This window comes from Trachurus trachurus, assembly GCF_905171665.1.
Source record: "Trachurus trachurus genome assembly, chromosome: 16".
NCBI lineage: Eukaryota > Metazoa > Chordata > Actinopteri > Carangiformes > Carangidae > Trachurus > Trachurus trachurus.
In genome coordinates, this window is record NC_139902.1 from 4812163 (window position 1) to 4839905 (window position 27743).

The 27743-nt window shown below is 43.2% G+C and overlaps 1 protein-coding gene across 4 annotated transcripts; it reads left to right on the forward strand.

Moving 5' to 3' along the window:
* Positions 1 to 3961: 3961 nt before the first annotated feature.
* On the forward strand, positions 3962 to 25081 carry etv1 (ETS variant transcription factor 1; the record flags this gene model as incomplete). 4 transcript variants are annotated; one of them, XM_083989788.1, is made up of 12 exons in its annotated part: positions 3962 to 4006; positions 4557 to 4653; positions 5014 to 5061; positions 9489 to 9542; positions 15357 to 15486; positions 16298 to 16486; positions 17404 to 17651; positions 19933 to 20001; positions 20103 to 20171; positions 20868 to 21037; positions 22665 to 22766; positions 24860 to 25081. In XM_083989788.1, 12 exons carry the CDS (start codon positions 3962 to 3964, stop codon positions 25079 to 25081), a joined length of 1443 nt encoding a protein of 480 aa, XP_083845914.1. The 4 variants fall into 4 exon arrangements, with proteins under 4 accessions (XP_083845914.1, XP_083845915.1, XP_083845917.1 ...); XM_083989789.1 differs by lacking the exons at positions 3962 to 4006; positions 4557 to 4653; positions 5014 to 5061 and adding an exon at positions 5818 to 5878; XM_083989791.1 differs by lacking the exons at positions 3962 to 4006; positions 4557 to 4653; positions 5014 to 5061; positions 16298 to 16486 and adding an exon at positions 5818 to 5878.
* Positions 25082 to 27743: the final 2662 nt, after the last annotated feature.

Below are 27743 nucleotides of genomic sequence, written 5' to 3' on the forward strand. Positions count from 1 at the left end.
ATCGTTTATTTCCTTGAACCTGCATCTACGGTACTACTCGGTTTAATCATATCACACTTGATCTATGAGATGACGGGTTTTTATGGGATCCTGTGTTTGTTTTTGTTATGTTTTTTTTTTTTTTTTTTCTGAACAGGTACTCAGGTCCTTTTAAAATGGAAAAACAGAAACAGTTCATTTGGACTGTGTGCTGGTACTGTGACTTTACAGTTTGACCTCCTCTGATTGATTTGTTCTGATGGCTGAGTCTTTATAGTCTGCTGCGCATACAAGCGTACATGAACCAATTAAAGTCTAAATACAAAATGACTATTGACATATAGAGTATGTATATTACAAACAATCAATTTTGAAAATCAATCCCATCCAATAATCAGTTTTCAGAGGCATTTTACAGCCACTCCTTTCATAGTGCATCTTCTGAAAATATAAACTTCTTTGAAACTATTTCATATAAATCTCCTCCTATAACTTCATAAGAATATTCCGGACCTCTGTATTTGAATTATTAGTGTTATTTATCTCACTCAGTCTCACCAAAGACAAAAACGCACAGCACTTCAAATGTTTAAGGATTTGCTACAGACCTACCAGGATGCACACACACACACACGCGCACACACACCTGATTAATGTGTTGTTTTTAAGAGTCGCATACATGCATGGTTCCTGATAATAATTTCAGGCTTGACTGTTTCAGTCTTTTAAAAAAGTGCCATATGTTGGTGGAGTGTGAGGCCTGATGAGCCTCCCATCTCTTTGCTTTGTGCGGTGCAGCGTTTGTACAGTGAGGTTGTATTTTTGTACACACTATTATTTATTTTTCAGCTTACTGCTTCACTCTAGAACTCACACCATGTTGTTCTGCCTAAAATAAATTATGCCTGCCAATATTGACTGAGAAAAGTGATAATGGAAATAATAATGATAATAAAAAAAAAACCTTTTGTTGTTTGATATAGTGTCCTGGTGTTCTTTGTCTATTCTCCCTTTGACTGCTCTTTGAGTATGAAAAAGAAGCTATAATGATATTGTGCAAATTTTCAATTTTTAAAAATGGAATGAACCTATTTTTGGACATGTATGTGGAAATAGAATTTAAAGTTAAGGCTAAATCTTTAATAAAAAAACAAAAACCTTTTTAATGAATTTTTCAACTAGAATCTATGTAGCTGCAGTGTAGTGATTTAACAAGTGTGTTCCTTTACCAAATTGAACATTTGGGGCAGGGGGTGGCCTTCAATTTTGAAGAGCAATTAAAAAACGACCTCCTCAAATGGGACACACTGGGTCAGTCCACTCTGATTCATTTAGTCTTTAAATCTGCTGCTATCTAGCGCAGCAAAGCTGTGATACAGTACACTACATGAGGCACATTTTAGTTAATTAAGTGTCATGGTATTTTTTTATATAATGTTAGTGTTATATATTTTCACGCCTGGCTGAGGATGTCTTTAGGCCTGCAACAATGACAACATGATAACAAGCAAAGACCCATTGGTTTGTAATGGTGTTTTCTCCCCAATAAACAAACATTAAGCAACACAAATGTGAGATCAGAACTGTTTACTTTCAAACAGTATTTTTCAGTTTTTCAGGATGAGTACTAACTAGTTTTAGGGTTTTTTTTCTAATGTACATCTGGTTAACTCCTCCATCTCTGTTACAGTGCAGGGAACAGCTGTGTCCTAGAGCTTTTCTCTGCCCACAGCTGTTTCCCACACACTGTATAGAGACCATATAATTAGTCGATTAAGCAGTGGCTAACAATGCTACTGTAGGCCTCCAATGCTGCTGAACTGTATTCATAGCAGTTCAACTGCCCACCCATCTAGATATATTCACATTTCGTGTGTGTCTCTTTCGGTAGCACCTTCACAAAGCCACCTTCCAGGCTCTTCCTTCCCCCTCCGGTCTGGAGTGGCATTTGGTTGACTGTGTGTCTCGGTGTCAGATGGGTGGACGCCTGCACTTGACCTGCGTTTCTCCGTCCTTGGGGGTTGTTCGCCAGCAGTGACACAGTACTTCACTTCACATCCACTTCACCTGCCTGGTAATGGACCCCTGCCTGGATCCAAGATGGCATCAGCGTGACCACTACTGACTTCCGATATGTCCTTCTTTCAGTTAGGTGTTTAATGCAAAGGTAAAGTTCTCTGTAAGGGTTGGGGAGGTTAACACGGATCTGTTCTGCTGATCGTTGTACTGTAGAAACAACTGAGGCACTACGGTTGAACTGTATGCACTATAACACACATAAAAGGCAGGGATGATTTAAAATAAATACAACTCTCAGTCAAGGGCAAAGGCTCATGATTTGGACTTAGTAGTATTAGTATCTATTTATAATAGATCTATCTATCTATTATCTACTATCTATTTTATCTAATTAACTGCATGATGCATTTTTTGTGCTCCTGGTCTCAATGTGTTGGTGGGTTGGGTTCTCATATTGCCTGTGTTGCTGTTTGCTTGGGCAGTCCATCTCGGTTTTTATGGCACATAACTTGTCTCTTATATGTTTAGTCAAGCACTTTGTAAACTTGTGTATTAAAGGTGCTATATCTATCTATCTATCTATCTAGTACTGATCAGGAACAGATGCACATTTGCAGTATTGGAATATGTTGATATTTAATTAAACTCTTCCTCTTGATAGCTAAATGTTTGTATGATTAATTAAAACTCTCTCTAGGAAACACAGCAGTTGTCTGCCTGGTCAACACCAGCAGACTGTGTTTGTTTTCAGCAGCTTTCATGTGTTTCTGTGCATAATTGCGTGTGCATTTTAATGCTGCAACTACTAAACAGCCTGCTGCAAACTGCAAACTTTTCCCACCGTGTGGCCATTCAGCCTCGGACACCCACAGCTCTTATTTGTGGGGTGTGAGTTTGGACGGTGTTGGGTTTTTTGGAGGTGGTGCTGGTGGGGTAGAGGGGGTGTTTTTTCTCAGTTTTGCCCGGTGACCTGTGCTTTACTTCCAGGTCAACGCCTTCCGCAGGTCTCCGGCTCCCTCTCACAATGTCTCCCTTACAGGGGAAGGGGAGCTGGCGCTTCGCTGGTCCCTCTGGAGGCTCTTCAAAACACCGTTACCATGGACACAAACTTGACTGGGAGAGGAGTGAGGAGTGTGTTTGTGTGTGTGTATCCACCCTGCGCGCGAGGGGGAAGAAAAAAAGAAGAGGAAAAGGACTGTGTGAGTGTCTGTGTGTGTTGTGCAGGTGCAGTTCGCATGTGTAACTTTAAAAACAAGTTGTTTTTTTTTGTTTGGTGCATATTTCAAGAAAAAAAAACTTTATTAATCAAAAATTAGTAATGCGCGCGTGTGACTTCGCTGTTGTCGCTCGCGCTCACCGCCTGCAGCCCGCGCGTGATTGACTGCCAGCAATCTGATCCAGTGAAAGACATTGACAACCAATAGGAAGCGGAGCGCGGCTTGTTTCCATGGGAGGCCCCGGGAGGCGATGCCAAGCCGCTAGAAAGCTACTCAGTGAGCGCGGGGGGAGAAGCGCAGGCAGCAGCCGGGACTGTGGAGATCCTGCAGCCGCTCCGTGGACACCGTGAGCCGGGAGGAGGGGGGGAAGAAGGAAGGAAAAGAAGAAGAAAAAAAAAGTGGCGGCGTCGCGGGCTCGGTCGGTAGGTAAGAGCGTCTGAGCTTCAACACGTCTCTGTCCTCTACGCTGCAACTTTATTCTGCCTCGATAAACACAAATGAAACATGTCTCTTCCCCTGCAGCTCGGCGCGCGCCTGCTTTACGCACGCGCTTACTTGTCTTTTTTTTTCTCGCAGTGTGAACTTCAACGGAGGGGTCTGACGGTGATTTCGGGTGTCGAGCAGGTTCCTAGTGAATGAAAGTGGCTTTATTCACGCAGGTGGACGTGAGACAGCTGTTGTATCGCTCCTGTAACTGGAAGGACACCGAGGGGAGGACAGGACGCGGCTCCGCGCGCTGAGGCGGGATGGATGGATTTCATGACCAGCAAGTGCCTTACTGTAACTCCAGAGTGAGTGATTACTGACTGAGAAAAGTTGCAACCAAATCAGACTGACTCCCTCCTCCTCCGCTTCATCTCCTACCTCTGAATCTAAATGAAGATGTTCCCTCTTTATCTCTCTGCCACAGCATCTTCAAAACCTCTTCTTGCTCTAAATGTCTCTTCTCCTCTTTTCATTTCTATGCTTCATCTGTGCCTCTCTCTCTATCTCTCTTTCTCCCCCGCTGCCAGGACTCCTCTCTCTCCTTCTCTCTCTCCCTCAGGGGCCATTTAAGTTTCATCTAATTATCAAAGATAAACAGCTAAACAAGGTGCCCACTACTTTGCACAGCGGTGCTGGTTATGCACCCTGTTACAACTTAGTTAATTAGGTCTGATAAGTGAAGCTCAGGTCTCTTTGCATGTGCCAGCCTTCAGAGGCGAGTGATGCATCAGTGAGTAAAAAGCTCATTGAGGCTCTGCACATGTGCTGCAGCACAACAACAGAATCAGAGCCGGGGGAGAAAAAAAGGGAAAACAATTGATTTGTGTCTCTTTTTCTTTCTTTCTTTCTTTGCAGAAGCTTTTGCAAGAGAAGAGAGCGAGCTGCTGCGAGAGGCCAGCAAATGACAGAAAGAGAAAATTCATTAAGTCCGACCTGGCTCAGGACACTGAAGGTAGGCAGAGGGCAGGGGGAGAAGTTAATTTCACGGCTCCTAAACATTTAGCAAAATTCAATTGGTTTGTGGCCACCTGCACTGCTAACTACAGAATCTCAATTACAACACAGCGGCCTGTGATGATTCTCACAAGCCTCTGTCAGCGGTCAGACACACAAATTGACTTGTTATTAGCTCGCACACGTGCCCACTAAGCTTCCAGTGGCACTGACAGGGAATCAGCCCCGACATAATGAACTCAGTTGTTTCTGATGCTCCTCCTGGGCTTTGACTCTTGTTGTGTTTTTTTTTGTTTTTTGTTTTTTGTTTTAACTGCCTTCAAACCTTGTTCTCTACTCCCCCCCACCCCACTTCCAGAGCTCTTCCAGGACCTCAGTCAGCTGCAGGAGGCTTGGCTGGCAGAAGGTGAGTGTTTAAAAAAAAAAAAAAAAAAAAAAAAAATCTCAAGCAAAGAAAAAGAGGAGGGAAAGATGGGTAAAAATGGATAGATTGAGAGTGGCGGCGATGGCGGTTGGTGGTGGTGGGGGGGCATAAAAAGCTGCCTGGAGTTACATGCCTAGCGTCGCAGTCCAATTAAAAGCCTGTGTGGAAGAGGCACCTTGTGTGTCATGCATACATTAGAGACTGCGAGCGAGGGGTCTTGAGGGAGACAGAGGAGGCTCTACCCAGAGAGTGTCATCACAAATTACCAGGAGAAGCCTCTCCGACGCTCACTGTCTCTTCTGCTTTTGGCAGGAGCTAACGCGCTGCACGCCAGCCACCACCGCCACCACCTCCACCTCCACCAGAGCTCTGCTGTAGCCTCTCTCTCTCTCTCTTTCTTTCTCTCTCTCTCTCTGTGTCTCTCTCACTCTATCATCTGCTCTCTCTCTCTCAGCACACCTCTCTATCTTCTACAGCTGTACCATCACCTTGTCTTCTTCGATTTCATTCCTTGGCGGCCCACGAAAGCAAAAAAAAAGAAAGCAAAAAAAAACTAAAAAAGAAAAGAATGGATTATTATCTATTTTTTTCTATCGCAGACTTCCAAAAGAGCAGACTCAGTCTCTCAAAGTGACAACAGATTTTTTTTTTTTCATAGTTACCTTCTTTTTTTTTTTTTTTTCCTACATTTTTTCCTCTCATGGCAACACTTGCTGATGGTGGTCTAACTGAGACGTGATGCTTCAGGATTTAAGTGCGAGTGTCCTCTTTCCACCGTGTCTGCAGCACCGAAGTTTTGGTTCGTGGTGAATATTGCTTTGTCTGTTTTCTGACTTGTGCATGTTTGACTTGGTGTCTTGGCTCTGATGTCTGTGTGTGTGCGTGCGTGTGAAGCCAGCACTGGACCCTGCATGCTATCTGAAAGTTTATTGTACCAGTAGTGGAGTGAGAGTTGAGTGTTGTTCTGAGTTTTGCAGTGAAAATTAGAGCGTTTTCAAAGCGACTGCTGCACAGTGTGAACCTGAGAGCGGTGATTTGAACTAGTTGCTGCATGTATGTAAATCTGAGGTTGAGAAAAATGCCAGGATTTATCAGTATTTATGTGTAAATGTGCCAGAGAACGGGTGTAAAATCTACATTTTTAGGCACTTTGTAGAAATAGACTGTCACTGCACTGCACTGTATGTACATACAGGCTTCTGTGGAAAGAGAAAGCAGATTATTTAATACTAAAAGTTTGTGTTAATTTGTAGAGAAATTGTTTTTATGCTTAAATGTAAAATGTAAAGCTTTAAAAAAAATGTTACATGATATTTTTAGTCCTAAAAAACTGAACTCAACATTAACTAAGAAATTATAATCTACTGTAATCAATCTTATAATCAAGACTATTATTTGAAATATTCTGCTTCATTTCTATAAAACAAGTCAATTACGAATTGTATTTTTTCTTTTTTTTATTAAATTCTAATTTACTGGAAAAAAAAGAAAAGAAAAATAAATTGATGTAAACGCAGCAGTCGTTGCTCAGGTTGTAAAGCCATAACTCTTATTGTTAAGTAGAGCTCTCAAGTCTCTAATATAACTCATAATACTTTCTTTAAAAAAAGAAAAGAAAAAAGATTTGAGTTGTAAAACGTCGCCTGAAAATTTGTTTTATCCCGCTGCCTTCACACAGGTGAGAAAGACTCTCCATCATTTACAGGCTCCATTTATTCTTTAACACGCTGGAGACGCTGGAAGTGAAACCCAAAGCTTTTAAAAAATGAAAAGTAGGTTTTGGAACAGATATTGGAGCGGTCGAGCCGAGTCTGAGCAGCAGTTAGATTATGAGGTGGCACACACACACACACACACACACAGACCGCAGGGCGTGTAAAAGAATAAGACACGATTTTAATATTTCAGTATCCAAAGTGAGAGAAGAAGGAGAAGAAGAAGAGGTGGAGGTGGAGGAGGTGGGCGGCTGATAAGAGGTATTACTGTTAAGGATTACAGTTCTGCCTGTCATGGATCAATGTGATGATGAACGCTTCAAGATTGTAGATTTAATGAACGACTTCCTGTCCATTAGGATGAAAAGGAATACCTTCCCATTTCTAAGATTTATTAGATCAGGTAATTGGAACAAGAGCAGGAATTATGAGAGAGCCACTGAATTTCCGACTCTGCGGACCGAGAGGTTGAAGGAGTTTGTCAGCTGACAGGCGTCTGTTTGACCCCCCCATCCCACCCGCCCTCGCCCTCACCCTCCGCCTCACCCCTCTGCTTCCCCTCCTCCACCTCCTCTCAGGAAGATTTCTCACTTTAGTAATGTTTTATTTTGGTAAAATGTTCCATTCGGTTCAAACTCTGCGGCTCCACGTTGAACCAACTCCCTCCATCGTCTCAGGCCTCTTTACAACTTCTCTCTTTTCATCCTCCCTCCCTCGCTCTCCCTCTCTCTCTCTTTTTTTTTGTTTGTTTTGTGAATGGCGGCAGATTTCCAGCTCTGCCGTCCCTCCCCAGGAGTTTGTTGCAGGGATTCGCTGGCTCATTCACAGACTGAGGCCGGTGACTCATACATCCTGTACTTTGGTTTTTTTTTATTTTTTTTGGACACAGACACACTGCTGCCGTCCTTTTCCTCTTCTCCTTCTTCTTCCTTTTTTCTTTTTTGTATTTGTTTTTTTTTTTGTTTTTTTTTTCATCTCTCCCCTCTTTGTCCTTTTCCAAGTTTGGTTCTCTGAAGTTTCTCTGAGTTTGTTTGTGCTGAGGCGATGAGACGAGCTCCCCTCGGTCAGATTTCAGTTTTAATTGTGCTGCTTTGGCAGAGAAAAAACCTGATCAGAGCTTTAGATTGTTGTATGTGATGATTCAAACGTTCATGTCGTGGCCCTTGAAGAGAGCCCATCAACACTAACTCAACCGGGGATGAAATACAATTTGCATTTACAGCAGCAGAGGTTTGATGGCTTTAACTGCGGTGAGATCATTTCATCTTATCTCTGCTGCTCTTCACCCTCTTTTAAACAAGCAGCAATTCCTCCTCTTGATCTGTTGATTGTTTACCCTCCTCAATTCACACCTCCTGTGGAAAAAAAAAGCTCCCTGATCATATCATGAGTGATAAAAATGGAAAATCAGTGATTTTTTTTTTTTTACGAACTCCAGACATGTCGAGACATATCACTGATCCTGTGATAATGAGGATCCACCTCATTGTGTGGTATAAATAGACGTGTTAATGACACATTTAAACCTTTTGCTTGCTTGACTTTTGCCAGCTAGAGTCAAACTTGAGGGACACGGTGGACTGAGGACTGAGTGGCTGGGCGTAAATACGTGTGATATAAATATGTATGTGCCTAATTGGAGCCGGAGCGGGGCAGGCTTCATTATTTTAGCATTAGCCTGGGTGCAGGGGCGTAGGTGAAGCGTTGGAAGGTTTTGGAACAGACCTGACTCGGTAGGTACAGGTGGATTCACCAGTAGGGAAGAAGCCAATTAGATACTGTTAACAATGGGTGTTTGGCTGCTGGCAAGGAGCGAGAGCCACGGCTGCAGAGCAGTCAATGGACAAGGCGACCTCAGGAAGTGGAGTTAGGAGGTAGACAGTCACCCAACGCAAAGTATTATCTCCCTCGCAGGCTGGCGTCTGTTGGACAAACACGCTCCTTTGTGCAAACTTCTTCGCTAAATCACTGAAAACGTCCTGCTCCAAAACATTTCAAGGTTATTTTCCCACACACATCTTTAACTGCTGCTGCTCATGAGCCAGCTTTTCTCTCTTATCTGTATTGAAATATAAAAGTGACATTTTTATTGAAAATTTTCAGTGTAAATCAAGCTATTTAAGATTTTTTTTAGATAATCAATCAAGAAAATTTTTGAAATTTTATTTGAATTTCAGACACAAGGCGATTTATTCACCACTGGTCAGTTAAAAGGATCGACTGAATGGACCCTGCAATGAAAGTAATTGCTGAAGCAAAATAGAAAATTATAAGAACTCAGAAAATAACTGTAAAATTATTTTTCACTCTTGCTTTTTAAAAGATTAAAACACATTTACTTATGAAAAAAAAGATGTAAACCTAAGACTTGATGAGGTGGTTAAAGGACATTAGACCTTATAAAAGCTATAAAAAACAACTTTCATACGCACCAAAGAAAAAAAGGAAAGAAAAAGAAAACAGCCAATCTTTGCCCTGGTTTCCTGTAAAACATATTTTTCGCAGCTGTGTTCTTCAGCCGACATGAGGAGGCAAACCGTGCTGGGATAGGCCGCTGTAATATCCCAGGAGGCTGTGTGTTTTTGCCAGAGGAGGGTACTGGGCTGCAGAGAGCTCTGATCAATGCTGCGTTGTCCATCAACATCACAAACAATCACTCTCTTTCTTCTGCTTCTCCTCTGCTTGTGTTTTTAGCTCAAGTTCCCGACAATGACGAGCAGTTCGTTCCAGACTTCCAGACTGAAAACTGTGAGTAAGACGTCGCTCGCTCTCTTTCTCTTTCTTTTTGTCTTTGTGTGTTCATGCTTGTGCTTGTGTGTGTGAACATCTGTAGTGTGTTTTTATTTTTTTTGCACTTATCTCTGTTGTGTTTGTACTCAGAGGAGAGTGCATGTGATGGTGTGTGTCTGTGTGTGTGTGTGTGTGTTTTTCCATGTCTCTCAGTAGCCTCACCTTTGCGTACCCATGTGCTCTCTGGAGAGCTGCAGCAGTCTTGCGGGTCTGCAGACAGGTGCATGGGTGGAGGAGGAGGTGGTGGTGGGGGTTACCTCTCTCTCTCTCTTTCTCTCTCTCTCCTCCTTTCTCTCTGTGTCTCTCCATCTTTCTCTCCTTCCCTTCTATTACTCATGTACCTCTCACCACCGCTGAGATATTATTGCACTGTGACTTATTTGCATAAAGAAACATCAAAATATTGTGGCTGGTGTTTTTTAGGGGGTTGAAGTGATATTTTTAACTCCAGGTAGAAGAAACTACTGTCAATTGAAGGCTGTTTTAATTTTTTTTTTTTGAATAAAATATCCTGCTCCTCTAAGACCTTTTCCTCTAAGTGCTTTTTCTGCAAACCAGCCAGCGTGGTTAGATTTTCTAAATACGGCAGTGTAATATTAGTTATTACTACATTTATCCTTTTCAGCTGAAGGTTTGTTGGCCCTCTTGTGCACTGCCAAACCTTCACTGGAGATTTTACAGCATGAAAGGAGGCAAGGATTTATTTTCCTCATACTCTATTTTTTCCCTGTAAATTCTGTTTCAAAGAATTCTTTCCGGGCCTTAGCTTGAATTCACTCCTCGCAGTAATCAGGCCGAGGTAGTTAGTCCTAATTCACCTGGTTGTGCGCGGCAGTCGCACGCGGTGACTGGTGACTTGGCACGGTCCACTTCTGGAGGAAGTAGTGCCAAGGTGGGGACAGAAATGGAGTGAGTGGAGCTCAGTGGGACCCGGAGCAAGCACATGTCTTTCAGATGAGCCAACAAGGCCCATGAAACTGTGAGAAAAGACACAAACCTTGCGCGTCCGTCCACACCCATCGTCTTCTCTGCGTCCTCAACGACCCTTTAACCTGCAAACAAAGTTGTTTCTTTAGAGCAGTTCAGTTGCGGGAGGGAAGGTTGGCAGCTTTTTCTCGGGCACTGATAACATTTGGGTGAGATTAAAGCGAGGACGGATATGGCACGGAGCTGGATCACAGACCTTTTAGCCCCATGTGAGCCAGATTACATCCTAAAATCCTCAAGCAGGTTCCTGTTGGTTGTCTAGATTAAAAACCAGAGGGGTGTATGTTTCCTCTCCTTTTTTGTCATCAGTACTCCCACTCACTGTCCTGCAAAAGTCCTGCTATAATGGAACAAACTTGATTTAGCTTTTTTTAACAACCTTTGTCTTTAAGCGTCTTTCACTGATTTTGCTTTACTGTAAGTCCACTTTGCACAGAAATTAGACCATGGGGTGTAAAAGAAATGTCTGTTTTTCTTTGGTCTAACACACTACAACAGCTGTGTGGTGGTCTGACCCTCGCTGGTAAATTAGTCTGCCCTAAAATTCAAGATGGAGGCGCGTTTTGGTGTACAGTAGAGAACCAGAGGTCACCGAGACTGTCCCGTTGTCCTTCAGAGGTAGCCAGGGTGGGTGGCCACGGTGGCAGGAGACTGCTGACCATCTGAATTGTCCTGTTGGCAAACCTGCAGCAGACTGGAGAGGCACTAACAGATGGCGGGAGGGTGAGGGCACCGTGGTTGGGCGCTCGAGCAGGCATCCCAGCCGGCAGCTCTCCCATATGGGTTTCACCGAGCCGAGAGATGGAGGGACAGACAGGGACGAAGGTGGAGAGAGACGGAGCTAGAAGTTCTACCTAACGAGAGGAGAGCAGGAGGAGAAGCACAGGGAGAAAAGGAGGGGGAGGTAATTACATGTGTTGAATGTCATAACTGCAACAAAGAATCTTCACATGTACTTTGAGAGAGTTGAAATATTCAATATTTCCTCTAATGTCAAATCCCTTGAAAAGACCAAAAGCATCGATGCATTGATCCCATAAGAACTGCTGCCTGAGCTGCAGTGTCTTCTCCCTCCGCTGACGTCCAGCAACTATTAAAAACACTAACATGAGTCACACCGCTGCACAGAGTGACATGTTCCTTTACAACACAGGACTTAGGCAGTGTAGTTTATCATGCGTCAGCCCCACGTACAACCATAAACACTCATTAGTGCACTCAAAGTGTATTTATGGGCAGCTAAAAATAGTGCAGTGTTAACTGCTGTTTGAGCAAAACTACAGTGTCCAGGAATTGTTGTTTATTTTGAACCAGTCACAAATCCACAGCTGGAAATAGGCTAGTCCCCAACAAAGGCATCATTCACTCCTCTTTGCGTAAATGTTTGCAAATAACTACAGAGTACGGCTGTTTCTGGCAACAGCACAGCCTTAGGAAGAAAAAAAATCAAGTGCAATGTATTGAGAGACGATTTAAAGTATTGTTGTTGGTGTTGGCAACAAGAGCAATGGAGAGTAACAAATACCGTCAGATAATTGAACAGCCTTTTACATATAACTGTATTTTTACAAGAGAACAATTTCACTGAAGCATTAAAGCCAGGCTAGGTCTTTTACCTCTCATCCACACATTTGTGCCTGAATCCAATTCATTTTTATCAAATATGAATTATTTTAAATAATATAAATATAATTAACCAGTGTTAACTGGAAATGTTGAAAAATAGTTAGCATTAGCCAAAGAGTCTTTAGTCCATTTACATTACTAGCTTAATTGATAGCCTAGCTAGTGAGCCATAGCTACTGTAAGTGGAAGCATTCATAAACAAAACAGTTGTGTATAAAAATAAAATAAAAATAGTCACTTTAAATATAAAAAAAAACACATCCATTCGACCTGTACACTGAGACAAGATTAGCCTTAAATGTTAGCCCCAGCTCTGTTGTTTTCTATCCATAAATTTGACTTTGTTTAGGATTAGCTGCTTTTTACTTCTAGATAAATTGAATTTTTCACTCATAGTTTTAATGTTTGTTTTAATAAAATCAACAGCTTTGTCAGTATTTTTACACTTAGTTTTCCATTTCAGTTGAGCTGCAATGAGAACCTGAATAAAAGAAAGAAACTGAAAGAGAGCAAGGGAAGGAAAGACGGGGGTGTACTGTATGTTGAGGAGCACTGTGTCTTCTCCCATTAGTGTTATTTAATATTCTCCTGGCCTTCGTGGATTTATCACCTCTCTAAAGGCTGTGGCAGTTTCCCTCAATGTCGACTTTGCACCCTCCGTCCGTGCAGCATGGAAGCAGCATGTGAGCGGCCTCGGAGCTAAAGTGTCCTCAGGCTGAAGGAGGAGAAGGAGAATTTTCTTTGTCTCAAACTCCAACACAGATGCTTACCATTAGCATAACTTAGCAGGGAACGAAGGAGTAGAGGAGGTGTAAAATGAGGCCACACGTTACCAGCAGATCCGAGCCTCCATCATTTAACAGCAAAGGCGAGCACCTACAGTAGGTGAAAATGGAATGGAAGGTTTTTCGCTGTTGCCAAAAGACCTGTATTTTTTTATGAATGGACTGGAGAAGTATCTGCCAAACATGATCTGGCTCTGGTTCTGCCAAAACACACAATTTGTACCTGAGAGTACACAATGTTTGCAGCCAAGAGCTCTTTGATAATTTACTGGCAGTAAAACAGCAGTGAGAAATGACATCGTTAGAACCTAGTTTTGTACAAAACGACAAAAAAAAAAGATTGTCACATAATGGTAAAAATAATAATAAATCACTAAATCTTTTCTTACATGATTGACAGAGGTGAAAAAAAGACATTTGAAACAAAGATTTTTATTGAATTTATACAGCAAAGACCAAAGAAAATTACAGAATATTTGAGTTAATGGCACAGAAAAAAAAGAAAAACATTTGCATTCAAAATAGACCCAGTAATTGTTCTAACTGCTCCTTCTTTAAACACCCTACCATCTCAGTTAATCAATATGTAGATAATGAGAGCAATCAAGCCGTGATGGGCATGACATTCTGGACTAAAAAGGAAGTCTCTGTTTTAGTCAGAGGCGATGCCCTCGCTATTGATTTGTGTACCTTGGCACCCCACCGACGAAATCTATTGTGACATTTCCATTTCTAATTTAAGGCCCTGTGCTGCAGCACACGTGAAGCTACTGTTAATAGCTGATGAGACACTTGATGTTAAACACAGGAGTTTATAGGGCTACAGAATGTCTATGTTTCTTATTTAAACACACTGAGAAACACAAAAAACTGAGGTCGACTCAGTGTTAAATAAAGAAGAGAAAAGCAGCAGAGTTTGAGCCGTAATCTAGAGGTCGCTGGCTTTTAGTAAACACAGAAAAACAAGTTAATGTTTGTTTATTGTAATAGGTCATGAAAGCGATTTGTGTTCTCATCAGGCAAAACTAAAGTATTGTTTTCACTAGATAAGCCCTTAACGAGGCTCTTCCATGTCGTCGTCGTCAAAGGTCTCCCCTCAGGAAGTGTCTTTTTGACCTCAGATCGATGACCCGGAAAGGTCAGGCCCCCAGCGAGGGCTGCGAACAACCCCTGAGCTTTGTCATGGCGGGGCGGTGTGGCCCGTCCCCCAGGGGCTCCACTGTGCGTCAGATGGGGTGTTGGCAGATCGACCCCTGCTCGTACGGCAGCTGTCAGTCAGCCGTGAGAAAAGAATCCCCAAAACATCCTCCTCTCTCTCGGCCCCAGAAACGCCTCCTGACCGGGGGCCTTTTTAAAAGAAAAATACCTCCAGACCGCAGATTTACTATCTGAAGTCATCAAACGTCTAAATGTTTGTAGTGAAGTTGGACCAGGAGCTGATGGATTTCTTTTCACCATTCATAGTTAAATTTCAAACTCGTCTCATGCCGCGTTGTGTGTGTGTGTGCGTGCAGTCGCGGTGAGACGGCGATCGGCGAGGCAACCCGAGCCTGACTTCATTCTGACTGACTGGGTTTTCGTCAGAAGCGCAGCCAATTGGATTAGCGTTGATCATGACTGGAGATGATGGGATGTTAATCAGGACTGATCAGGCACTTAACAGCCTCTCAGATGCAGCGGGGGCTCACTGTGGGGCCATAGGTAGAGAACGCAGCCCCCCCCCCACCACCACCACCATCCCTCCTCCGCTGCCTCCTCCTCCTCCTCCTCCACCACCACCACTACTGCCGCCGCTGCCACCCACACCCACTCCCACTCCCTTCAGATCAATGAGCTCTGTTGTTGTCGTCTGGGACGTATTGACAGGCAGCTGAAAGCAGATAAAGCATTTATAGGAGCTCGCCGCACACCCAGTTTTATGTTTGTCATATTTCACCAACAGAGTCCCTGTCAGGAAAAAGGCCCAACAAATGAGATTTGAAGTGAGTTGTTTGTGTAAGTGATGGCCCGAAACGTCAAATCCTCTCTGTGGACGGATGCTTGGAAGAGGAAGTCTTTTAACTTTGATATATTTATCATGACTTCTCTTTCTCTTGTTTCTTGTGAATGAATTTGCAGACGTTGACATGAGTGAGGACAGAGGTAATGGCTCAGCCGGCCGTAAATAGCTGAATTATTGTCAATTGTCAAACTGTATCTTCGATCATAAACTCCATTACACCCTGCCAGAACTAATATTCTGCTGTAAATGTGTGACAAAAAAAGTTTACAGTACAGAAAGAAAAATCATGATCAGGTTCATCATGTTACTGTTCTTTAAGGTTTTCAACATCTAAAATGAGTTCCTCTCCGTCTCCCCTCTCTCCTGCTGCAGTGGCGTTCCACGGACTGCAGCTGAAGATCAAGAGAGAGCTGCACAGCCCGTGTTCAGAACTGAGCTCCAACTGTAGTCAAGAGCGGCCCTTCAAGCTCCAGTATGGGGAGAAGTGTCCGTACAACGTCAGGTAAGAATCAACAGTATCTTGGATCTAATATCCTTACAGTGTTCCACTGACTGGTGCATCGTGAACTAGAGAATTTAGTCAGAGCAGCCGTCAAATTTGTTGAGAAATGGTGAGAAATCAGTCAACAAATCAAATCCACTCGACACTTTAACTGAGCTGGAGTTTATTTCAGGGTTAATAAATTGTGAGGATTTTTACTTGGTGGCTCACACACACACACACACACACACACACACACACACACACACACACACACACACACACACACACACACACACACACACACACACACACACACACACACACACACACATTTAGAGGACGTCAAAATCACACTGTACAAGATGTGATGCATAATCCAGTATAAACACTAAATCAAGCCAGAATGCATCCGAGCTAGGGTTTCATTTTAAAAGTCTTGCTGTGGAAGATGAGCATTAATATAGAATGTTTTTAATACGCTCAATAAGAAAATAATACAAATTTAATTTGATCGAAAGTTTGAATTTGGCTTGTTTTTTTGTCAATTCAAAGACACATCTCTCTGATTAAGATAATGTAAAAAACAATTGTAAAATTACAAATTAAGATGCCATATTTTTTTTCAATCCATCTATTATTTTTTTTATTCGTAGCAGCTTTTAAGCTTGTGCAGGATCAGCGACGTCTGATGTGGATTCTAAGACAAACACAACTACAGTGCATCAACAACACAATCTGGAGTGTTTATCCATGCATCTCCGGGGGGGGAATCAAACCCCCAACTCTTCCTGTACTGGCAGCGTCTCTGACTCTTGTCTCTTTGCCACAGTGCCTACGAGCAGAAGCAGCCTGCAGGAATGAAGCCCTCCAGCCCAGTGACGCCCCCCTGTAGCACCCCCGTGTCCCCCCTCCATCATGCCTCACCCACGGCGGCCCCCACGCCCAAACCAGACCGGACGTACGCTCACATCCCGCCCTCGCAGCCGCTCCCTGACAGCGCCTACTCCATGGACCACAGGTACACTGCAGCCTGCAGCCTCCCGCCATTTTACATGCCATTTACATCGCATTTACATCTGCGGCTCCTAGCTGGAGGTTTCGCTCGCTACAGAATGTAATAAGGTCAAACAGCAGCGGAGGCACATCGGAGAGTTAGTTACAGTGAGCTCGGATTGGTGCAGGGGATCCACAGTGGGCGGGGCCTGGAGGAACTGCAGCGTTCGGGAGCAACCGATGGAAATTAACATGCTGAATCCAAAGGACTTAATACAGAAGAAAACCATGAACCTTTTCTGCTCGTGACCCATTAAAATAGAACGAATCACAATAACTGTATTCACTGCACTTGTGTTATTACCACATCAAACAAAAATCAGGTTTTTAAATAATTTTAGAAGCTTAACAAGGTGAAATTATCCTGGAAAAACGAGCATTCAAGGAAAGGCTGAAAACTCATTATTTAGTTTATTTTAATCTTATTTTGTATATAAAAGCTGAGAGTGTATTGTACACTGTATTGCATATTGAAGGAATAGTGCAGGACTGTGCATGGCTGAGCTGCTTTTCCTAGTTTTCAGTAACAGGTTAATAGGGCATACAGTGTGGATATGTTTTAGCCACACCCACTTAAATGTAACAGCCAATCAGATTATTTCTGCCTTCAGAACAGCTCTGTAAACTTATTGATGTTATATTCAGAAAATGAGTGGGAGCTTCACAGTCACAGTTTGCTATTGACAGAATTATATATAACATGGGCTGTATTGTCAAATATTTAGCTTTTAATTTGACATGTTTTAGGTTTTAATCTGCTGTTGTGTTTATAATTGTGTATTTTCTCATTATGTTTTATATACTTTGTATTTGCTATGCTTTCTTTGTGTTGTCCTTATTCCATACATGTGTATTTCTAACTGACGTGGTCGTCCCTCTCAGGTTTCGACGTCAGCTCTCGGAGCCGTGCCACTCGTTCCCCTCCCCGCCGACGATGGCTCGGGACAGCCGACCCATCTACCACAGGCAGATGTCGGAGCCCAACATCCCGTTCCCCCCTCAAGGCTTCAAGCAGGAGTACCCCGACCCGCTGTTCGAACACCCGGCCATGATGGGGGCACCGGTACCCCACGCCTACCCCGCCGGCATGATGATCAAACAGGAGCCCAGGGACTTCACCTACGACTCAGGTGAGAGTTTGAAAGTAACACATTGGTGTGTGTGTGTGTGTGTGAACTGAACTCCTCGGGTAAGTGAGAGCAGCATCTTTTTTTTTCCCTTGCTGCCAGAGCGTTATCATTTCAGGAATGGGAGAAGACATGAGAGGAGGGGGTGGCGTTTATTGAGTTTGCCCATTATTAGAGCAGGGGATCTGGTTTTGCTGGGTGTCTGCGCCAGTCGCCATTTCCTGTGGCGCTCTAATAGAAAAGAGGAGGAGGAGGAGGAGGAGGAGGTGGGGGTGTGCGCCTGGTCCCAATCCAAAAAATCTGCCCTCCCACACTTTGTCCGCTCCCTTTAGTCAGAGAGCAGAGGGACCTAATCATCGGCCCGCGGCCTCCACGGAGCCCGGGGGCTACATCAGGACATGAATGAACATACGCCGGGCGGACTGGCTTCATTCACAAGGCGGACGGAGGAGACGCAGGAGTGTGTGACCAGTCAGGGAGAAAAGTCACCTCCTCACATGGGGATGAGCTCCATCACTGTGGGCCTCCACAGCCTCTTTCCTCTCTTTGTTGTGTCGCTGCTCTGCTGCTGCTTGTGTCACGGAGGAGTCTTTTTTCCTCACTTTGACATTAACATGTTGTTGGAAAGCAAAGTGGCAGCAGCGTGTTTCAAGATAAGCACTGCAGATGTGACATCTTTGCATTGCTTGTTATGTCCAATGCAATAAGATTTAATTTACAGTATAATGATGAATAAAAACTAGAAAATCAGCAAATGGTCACATTTAAGCCACTGGAACTAGTGAATAATTTGCATTTTTGGCTTCATACATGATATTTAATCAATAATCCAAATAGTTAATCATTAGTTTTATGGCAGTTTCATAAGCAATCAGTAAATATCAGTAAATGTGCATTTTACCCTCTGATAACGAGTGCATCAGTAAAATATAGTTCTACATTTAGTGTATTGTCAATACAGCAGTTTGATTAATTATTACAAGCAAACAGAGAAGAGGTTTATTTTGGATCAGGTGCCAGTGTTAGCTCCACCACTGCACTGTACTGTACTGGGCTGTGGATCCAGGATGGAGAACTGGGGGGTGAATTTATTAGCAGTCAGAGTGGAGCTGGATGTGGACTGGAGCAGGCCTGTTGGAGAGGATGGGAGGGGAGCTGGTAATTTCATTAGCAGCAATTTCCTCTACAAGCCCATTACTTTGATGAAGTTCAGAGAAATGTTTATGGGCCTAAATGAAGGGCCTCGGTCTGTTTATTGAACATTCACTTTGTAACCCGTTTGGCCCTTTCTGATCATGAGCCATGACAGTGATGTCTGTGTTGTGGGAGGTTCTGACATATACAGTAAAAAACGGACGATCGGATCCGGACGCCGTTGTTAAAACAAGACAAGAGAAACAGGCTGAAACAGGCTGGTCAGAGGTTTATGTTAGTTACTTGACTTTAAAGAGGAAATGTGTTGGTAAATTTGCATTAAATTATATTTTTGGTTTGAAAATGATACAAAACTTATAAATATCTGAAGAATCCAGGTGAAAGTTCAACCTCTACGATGTAGATCAACACAATAATTAATAAATATATGAGTAAAAGGAGCTTTAATATATTTCTTGATTTCATCACTGAGCTGCTTAATCTGTGTGGGTGTGTTCAGATCAGATTTGATTGGCCGTTGCCTGGCGACAGGATCAAATAAGCACCAATACTCATCATTGTATGTCGTACTTAAGTGTTTTTAATTGGACGTATGAAAGCACATGACCTCCCTGTTTCCCAGCTGAGTTCCGCCCACTTCAACAACACAAACAACCAAAACTGTTTAAACTTTGACATGTGTGTGTGTGTAGCTGTGTTTAGCTAACCTGCTGCAGTTGCACAATAATTCACTGTGAAAGTCAGAGAAACCAACACCTGCAGGTGCGTTTAGTTTTGATCTGGTTTGTAAACGCGGTGTGTGTATCCTGAGCCCTCGCATAAATGAAAAAAAAAAAAAACGCACATGATGTCAGCGTGTCTTCACACGAGCGCTGCGTTTTTATTCGGTTGTAAATCCTCCTCTGAGTGGAGACGTTCGCAGGATGCATGGGCGCTGTGATGTAGCGGGTTCGCCGGTGGCTGGGAGCCATCGCGATCCGGGGCGCTGCAGGGCATATTCTTTAATCAGAGCCAGTGGTGCATTGAGTGAACAGGCTGTGACTGCTCTCAGATAACTGAGATAGTGTTCTTAATGCTGCCTTCGGGCCCTTTAACACCCACTCTCCCATTCTTGCCTGGCTTACAGCAGAAGTGCCTAGCTGCCACTCTGTCTACTTACGGCAAGACGGCTATCTGGCTCACACTAACAGGACTGAAGGTACAAAAACGATGACACGAGTGGATGTTGTGATGTTGTGCACCGTGTGAGGTCTCTGCTGAGTTGCAAATCAAACGCTCCTCTCTCTTTTTGTTTTTCAGGTTGCATGTTTGACAAAGTTGCGAGGCATTTCTATGACGACACCTGCGTGGTCCCTGAAAAAGTCGAAGGTGAGTTTTCCTCGCGTTAGCTGAAGGCTTCTAAAGCTGCAAACTGTGCGCGGTTTATGTTGTGCGAATTCACCTATTGCCATAATCCTTGTAGTCATAGCAATAGGTTCATTACCTTTAATTATCGCTGCATATTGTCTTGAGATCGGTGGGGCAGAGACGTGAGCTGCTCAGCAAACACAATGGAGGTGAATGGTACAGGTCCCCTGTCCCTCATCAAACTCATCAAATACACAATCCAACAACTCCAAAACACTCTCATGGACAAGTTTACGAGACAGAGGCAAATGTGTAGCTGGAACTACATTCCAGACATGGCTGCTGGGCGGAGTGATTTCAAAAACACAAGTAGTTCCAAGTATTTGCTTTATGTTTTGTAATGTTACATAATTCTGATTATTTCATAGCGTGGTGAATGTGCAGGTCACAGCTTCTCCAAAAGAGTGTTTTGGAGTTGTTGGATTGTGTATTTGATGAGTTTTTAGGGACAGGGGACCTGTACCGTTCACCTCCATTGTGTTCACTAAGCAGCTCACGTCTCTGCCCCACTGATCTCAAAACAACATGCACCGATAATTAAAGCTAATAAACCTACCTCTATGACTATAGGGATTGTGGCAATAGGTGATTGTGGCGAATTTGCCAAAATGTTGAACTATCCCTTTAATTAAACCGGTGTCATGCATGCCGCTGCAGGTGACATCAAGCAGGAGGCGGGTCTGTACCGCGAGGGCCCGTCCTACCAGCGTAGAGGCTCGCTGCAGCTCTGGCAGTTCCTGGTGGCTCTGCTGGACGACCCGGCCAACTCCCACTTCATCGCCTGGACTGGCCGCGGCATGGAGTTCAAACTCATCGAGCCTGAAGAGGTGAGAGGGAAACATCTCATCACACACCAACAACTGGGTGGAAACCCGTTTGACAGTTCTGCAGTTCTTATTTTTGAAACCAAACGGCCACTACAGTACGTGTGACGCATAAACCATTGAACCTATTGTCTCAATGATTAGCATATCAATAGATAAAGTGTTGGGCACGTTACTTTTAAAAAGTAATTAGTTATGGTTTTAGCTACTTTCCCCCAAAAGTAACTGAGTTAGTAACTGAATTACTGCATTATAAAAGTACCTAATTACCAGGAAAAGCAACTATTGCTCAAATATGTCAAATTACTTGGACTCGCCCCCCTAACCCCCTAACTATAACCCTAACCTCCCGTTTATCGGGGCATTGTGGAGCCTGCCTTTGCGGAGGAATACTGAGTTAGTTGGTTAGTTCCAGATAAACGACTTTTCTCCGACTAGTTATAGACTGAAAAAAGTGTGTATATAACCTACACTTTAATTAGTGTATTATTTTGTGACGGGACTTATTGAGTCAAGTAACGGCGCATTTTATTGTCGGTAACGGTAACAGTAACGGTGTTACAACGAGGGAAATGGTAACTTTTTTGATTACTCGTTATGAAAAAAGTAGCGCCGTTATTCTATGTATAACGTCATTATTCCCTATCACTGCTGATAACTGATCATCGATTTTTTCGAATTATTTAAAGAAAGCTGCTGAAATGTGCAGATTTCATGTCATCACAATTTAAGTATCTGTAGATTTTCATAATAAGATAAATAGACAGACAGACGCAGACGTTTTTCTTTATTTGTCTTATAGTGAACGGCGTCCAGCCGGCTGACCCTCGCGGCAGAGCCCCCCCCCCCCTTCTAAATATTTCACAGGGACATATTCCTAAAAATATCCCGCGTGTGGACGGTTGGGCCTTTTGAAATGGAAACAGAGGGTGGGTCTGTGTGCGCCCACATCACACACACTGGAGCTCAGTCACTGCTGGAGGACGGAGGAGGATGCGGGGTGAGGAGGGAGATAGAGAGGGGAGGGGAGAAGAGGAGGGAGGAGGAGAGGAGAGGAGGAGGGTGGGGGTCCCTGGCAGCGCTCCACGCAGCCCCAACGGTGTCTGTAGGCACGGGCCAGCTGCAGCTAACAGGGGGGCCCATTCATGCCATCAGGTGACCCGACGCGCGGGACAGACGGAGCAGGCTCGGCCTTTTCTCCAGGTGAAGGCCCGCTCCGAAAAAAAAAGACGGGAGGGTGAAAGACAGAGAGAGAGGGGAGGGAAGGAGAGGAGACGCCGGAGCGAGCGCGGTTGGGGCTGGGGGTTTGGACGGGGAGGGCCGCGGTGGTGGGTGGTCTTGGTAGACAGGTGCCGGAACATCTGCTGCCTCCTCCGCTGGGTGTGTGACAAGCTCCTAATGAACACATCCCTGGTCAGGTCTGCTCAAGCTGGACGCGCTCTAATTACCGTTATTAGCAAAATATGGATTAATAAGTTTGTTTAACATTTCGTGGGGGAAAAAATCAGGTCGAGCATCGTTCACATCTGTGCGTTCTGTGCACGCGCGCTACCGGCAGCCTGCTGTGTGTGGTGGTGATGTTGACTCACTTGTCTTTGTGTTGTTTTTTCTGTCCGTGTGTGTTGTAAAGGTGGCTCGTCGGTGGGGGATACAGAAGAATCGGCCAGCCATGAATTACGACAAGCTCAGCCGGTCGTTGCGCTACTACTACGAAAAGGGAATCATGCAGAAGGTAAAACATTTATAATAATGATAATTTTATTTTTATGGCATTTTTCAAAACAGTGTCACAAAGGGCCTTACAGAAAATTCAGATTCATGTGATTTTTCACATGTGAAAAATTTTGCACATGTGAAACGTGGTTTTGGCCCAGTTTTATGTGAACACATGTGAATTCCAACGTGAACCCATTTTCCACATGTGTTAACATGTTTTACACATGTGTTCTACATGGTAACACGTGATAACATGTGGAAAATGGGTTCACATTGGAATTCACATGTGATTCACATAAAATTGGGTCAAAACAACGATTCCCATGTGCAAAATTTTTCACATGTGAATCACATGTGAAGTTTATGTGTTTTTTTCTGTAAGGAATAAAACAGAAATAACAGCAGACAGAAGCAGCAACATAAAGTTAAAAATAAAACACTGGAGGAGCCTCAGAGCTTTGTTAATTAATCTGACCACTCAGCCTGATGGGCAGCACCTGTGTTGTAGGAGAGGTGTGAGCTAACGCTCCTCCCCCAGGGAAGTTTATATAAGGAGGTGGAGCAGCTCACACACAGTTTAGGTGCTGGAGAACAGGGCATGAAACCTTCCTTTAAAGGGTCTCAAAAAAAGTGACCGATTGGAGAGGATGCAGAGATTTCTTCAGCTAGTAAACAAGAAATCAACGTCCTCGACTGTTTAACTTCAACAGGAAGTAGCACAGTGCGTCTGATCCAAGCTGTTCCTGAAGTTCCAGCTCCACGTGTCACCGCCATCCACAGGCCTCTTTTAATTCCCCGCAGCTGTGAGCGGCTCCTCTGCTCCTTTCAATCAAACTTTATTTGTATTGCACCTTTCAGTGCACGTTGAAAAGTGCTCCGCAGATGACTGACATGCTGATAATTAACCCCGGCACCAATGTAAACAGTCAAACACTTTGAGGCCTAATGCACATGAGAAATAAAAAAAGTGATGAAAGTGTAATAATAAAAGCAATAAAGTAGAAATCTGCAGCAGGAGAAATGTGTAAATCGGCAAATTACGGCCGCTTTTCCGCTGTGACTCAGGGTGATGCAGCGAGTTGAGTGGGCGGGGCTAAAGAACCACACAGGTTACTGTTTAGGGCACAGCTTCAGCCTGCACCCTAACACTGTTGTGTATATACTCATCTCTATTACTCTAACACATAAATCCTAATTTTCATATATGTATATGGGGTTTTATTTTATTTATAGCTTATCTTTTGTTCTATGTGATATGATTAATGCTCTTACAGATCTGTACCACTGAGTCTCTGTGTTAACCAACATATGACTGATAAAACCAAACGGACCTGAAATGATGTTACCAATGAAACTCTGTTGATAGAAGGAAATAGAACTGCATGATACACAAAACACATCACATTGATTATTTGGAATGACTTACTTTTACCTCACTTTTTCACCATATTGTGATTTCAGTTAGATTGTGGAGCACTATAAAGAAGTCATAGAAGACCCAAAGCGACACCATAGTGGCGCGCATTCGGTGCGACACGCATGCAGCAAGCATACTGCATGACATGTGATAAGAATGAACCAATCAGCACCATGGACTTGCTTCTCCAGCAGCAACATGCTGCCCTGCTCTCAGAGCTTGCCAGGAGCAGCTGAAATGTTTTCCTTCTCGACACGTAAACGCAAAACCAGCATTTTTAAAAGTCTACTGCCCAGAAGGAGTTTTTGAAAATATCTGTTTTTCAGGACTAAAAATGCCATTTAGGTGTGGTTTTGTCCGTTTTCATTGGGCATGGACTGAGAAACATTTAAAACCTTTCACCACATTTTTATTCAGATTCAATTAACTTGAGGTGGATTTTGTTTGTGGACTTTTTGAAATGAGTTTGATTCATCATAAATATTAAAAGATTGAAGAGATTTGAGTGTGTGTTTGAAAAACTAAATAAGACTATTCTGAAAAGACAGGTGTAATCTTACAGATTTACCACTGCACAGGTACATTTTCAAAATAAAATGTCTTAGAGGATGAGAATGTTGTTTTGTGCTTGAAACCAGAAGTTCAGGCCTGATGTTTCCCGTTCTCTCTCCCCTCCCTGTGTTTGCCTGCAGGTGGCCGGCGAGAGATACGTGTACAAGTTTGTGTGCGACCCCGAGGCCTTGTTCTCCATGGCGTTTCCTGACAATCAGCGGCCCGTGCTGAAGACGGACATCGAGCGGCAGATCAACGAGGAGGACACGGTGCCGCTGTCGCACTTTGACGAGAACATGGCCTACGTACAGGAGGGGCCCTACTGCCAGCCGCACCCCTACAGCGAGGGCTACGTTTATTAACGTCAGCCCCCCCCTACCCCCAGCCCCCAGCCCCTCAGCCCCCAGCCACACACACACACACACACACGCCCTCCTCCCCTGCCTCCTACTCCTCTGTACACCTGAGACTGTCATGTCCTCTACTTCACAGTCGCTCCAGGAATAAGACTGAACACACACATGCAGTGGAGCCGCCCCCACCCCACACACACACACACACATACACACCAGCCCTCCCCCTCCTCTCACACACACACACATCCTCTTTTCCGCTCTTGTTCTTTCTGACGTCCAAGCCGCACAGCAGGATGGAGAGTGCACTTTATGGACAGGGACGGCGCGGTGTTAAAGCTATGTGTTTGGCTTTTTACCGTTGTTTATGTTTGTACATTAATGTGGGAATCATTCTGTTTGTTCCTTCTTTTTTTTTTATTAATATGATTACGACTATGATTTTGAGCATGTGGCTCCCTGTTGAGACGGGACTCGACAGCTGATGTGCAGTCACCCGAGGGACTGAACCTCAAAGACTTAGATTTTTTCCTGCAGAAGACGAAACGGCGCGGGACGGATGATGATCGCTTCGGTCCAACTGTCCCTCTCGGTTCAGCCATCTTGTACCTTTATGCTCATTTAAAAGAATACAGGCGACGTATTGTAACGATACTTTTATGGTGAAGTAACATGATTATAGACTTGAAAAAGTAATGTGATAATAAAAAGAGACATTTAGCGACCATCAGTGAGAACTGCCTCGCCACCAGTTTGAACACGACCTCTTGACCCCTCCTCCAATCAGAACTAGTAGCTCTCATGTAGGTGTTTTTTTGCTGTAAACTCCACCGGCTCATCCTCTCCACGCCGGTCAGCCGCCATGTGCTCGACTTGTACTGAACTGTGTGAGATGGAGGGAAAAAAACAACATCTTCTTCTACTTCTTCTTCTTCTGCGTCACATGTGAACGGCCAGCGTGCGCCGGAGGATGGAGTCGCAGCCGCAGGCCACGGAGGGCCGCTGTAAAAATAAATCATCAACTGTAAACAACAGTTTTTCCTTTGTATCCTCAAATGCATCAGACGCCACTCATTTGTCATTCCGGTGTTTGGTTTTTAAATGAATAACTGGTGAAAGTGTATGTACAGTTAAAATGGAAACAGCAATCAACACATTCAGGATGATGTTTGCATCGCCGAATAATAAAAAAAAGAAGAAAAAAAAGGAAAAAAGACAGAAGTGATTTCATTGGTTCAGACAACAATAAAAGGATTTTAAAAAATTCAAACTTAAAATCCAATATTTCCCAATAATTGATTTTCCTTTTTTCCATTCCAGGTGAAAATGAGGAGCACATTTTGCTTAAAAATGTTACGTTGCCATTGATGCAGTTGCGTTTTGGTATAAAAAATTATGAAGAATTAAAAAAAAAAAAAAGGTATAACAAATATCTAGAGTTTTTTAATGTGATGAAAAAAATCATGTTATAACAAAAAATAGTGTTCCATTGTATCATCAGGTAAATGCACATTTTGTTGCTGCTTCAAAATGTATGTGTATTATTTTACAAGTTTCAAGATAAAAAAAAAAGAAAAACAAAAGAGAAGTGTGGCAGCTATGGCTATTTTATTTTATTATTTTTTTTTACATTGTTTTTCATTTGTTTTTGTTCAGTCTGAGCATTAAAGAAGAATCTGGTCTGTCTGGAGTTTTGTCTTGGAGGTGCCACCGTGTCTTCAGTGGGATCGACGGCAGCAGCAGAAACTCTGTAATAAATCAGTCCAGTCACAACTTCTCAGTTTGGTTTTAATTAATTAATCACTACGGTATAAAAGAAGTGAAGTATTTCCTCCTTTGGCTGATGCATATGACAGGAAAATGCAATTTTAGTGGTGATTTCCACATTCAAACTCACCATTTATCACTTCACTTGTTTTTTCCTGACAGAAAAGATCATAGATGTAGAGTCTATAAGTGGAAGAAACAATGTGTGTGTGTGTGTCTAAAGACTAATAGATTATGGACTCTTGTCAATTTCCAGGTTGGAGAGAAAACTCCCAACCACAAAGCATTTAACCAAAGTGACACCTGAGGAAAAATCAATGGCTAATTTAAGACACCACTTTTTCATGTAGGTGAATTGTTTCTGTCCTTTTTTCTTTTTTTGTTCCTTGTGCACGCACAAGACTGGCAGTAATGAAAAAACACATGGTAACACTCCCTTAAAGTTATTATTTCCTTCTGTAAAGTGTCACTATTGCCAAAAAAAAAGGGGGGGAAATCAATGACTAATTCAAGGAAGCATTGTTTAATTGGTTCCACTGATGGGAAAAATGAAAACGGATGTGTAAGTAATGAAAAAACACTACTTGCCTTAATTTGTCAGCGCAGGTTACAAGCCAACCCTATTACAGTCCCCACTCCTGGATTTTTTTTATTGATTGTCTGTAGTGCAGGGAATTGCTGTTAACTTTAAACACCTGATTGCTTCCCTGAGGATATTTAACAACCTCTAATCCGACATATACAAAACCAGGAGCAGCAGCGCTGAAGCTTTGAGTGTGATGAATGACACCTTATCCCCCCCGCCTTTTTTTTTTTTTTTAATGGCAATAATCTGGAGTAAGAACCAGTCTGTTCACTGTGCATACACAACATTACTGTCCCACTCAAGAATTTAGAATTAGAT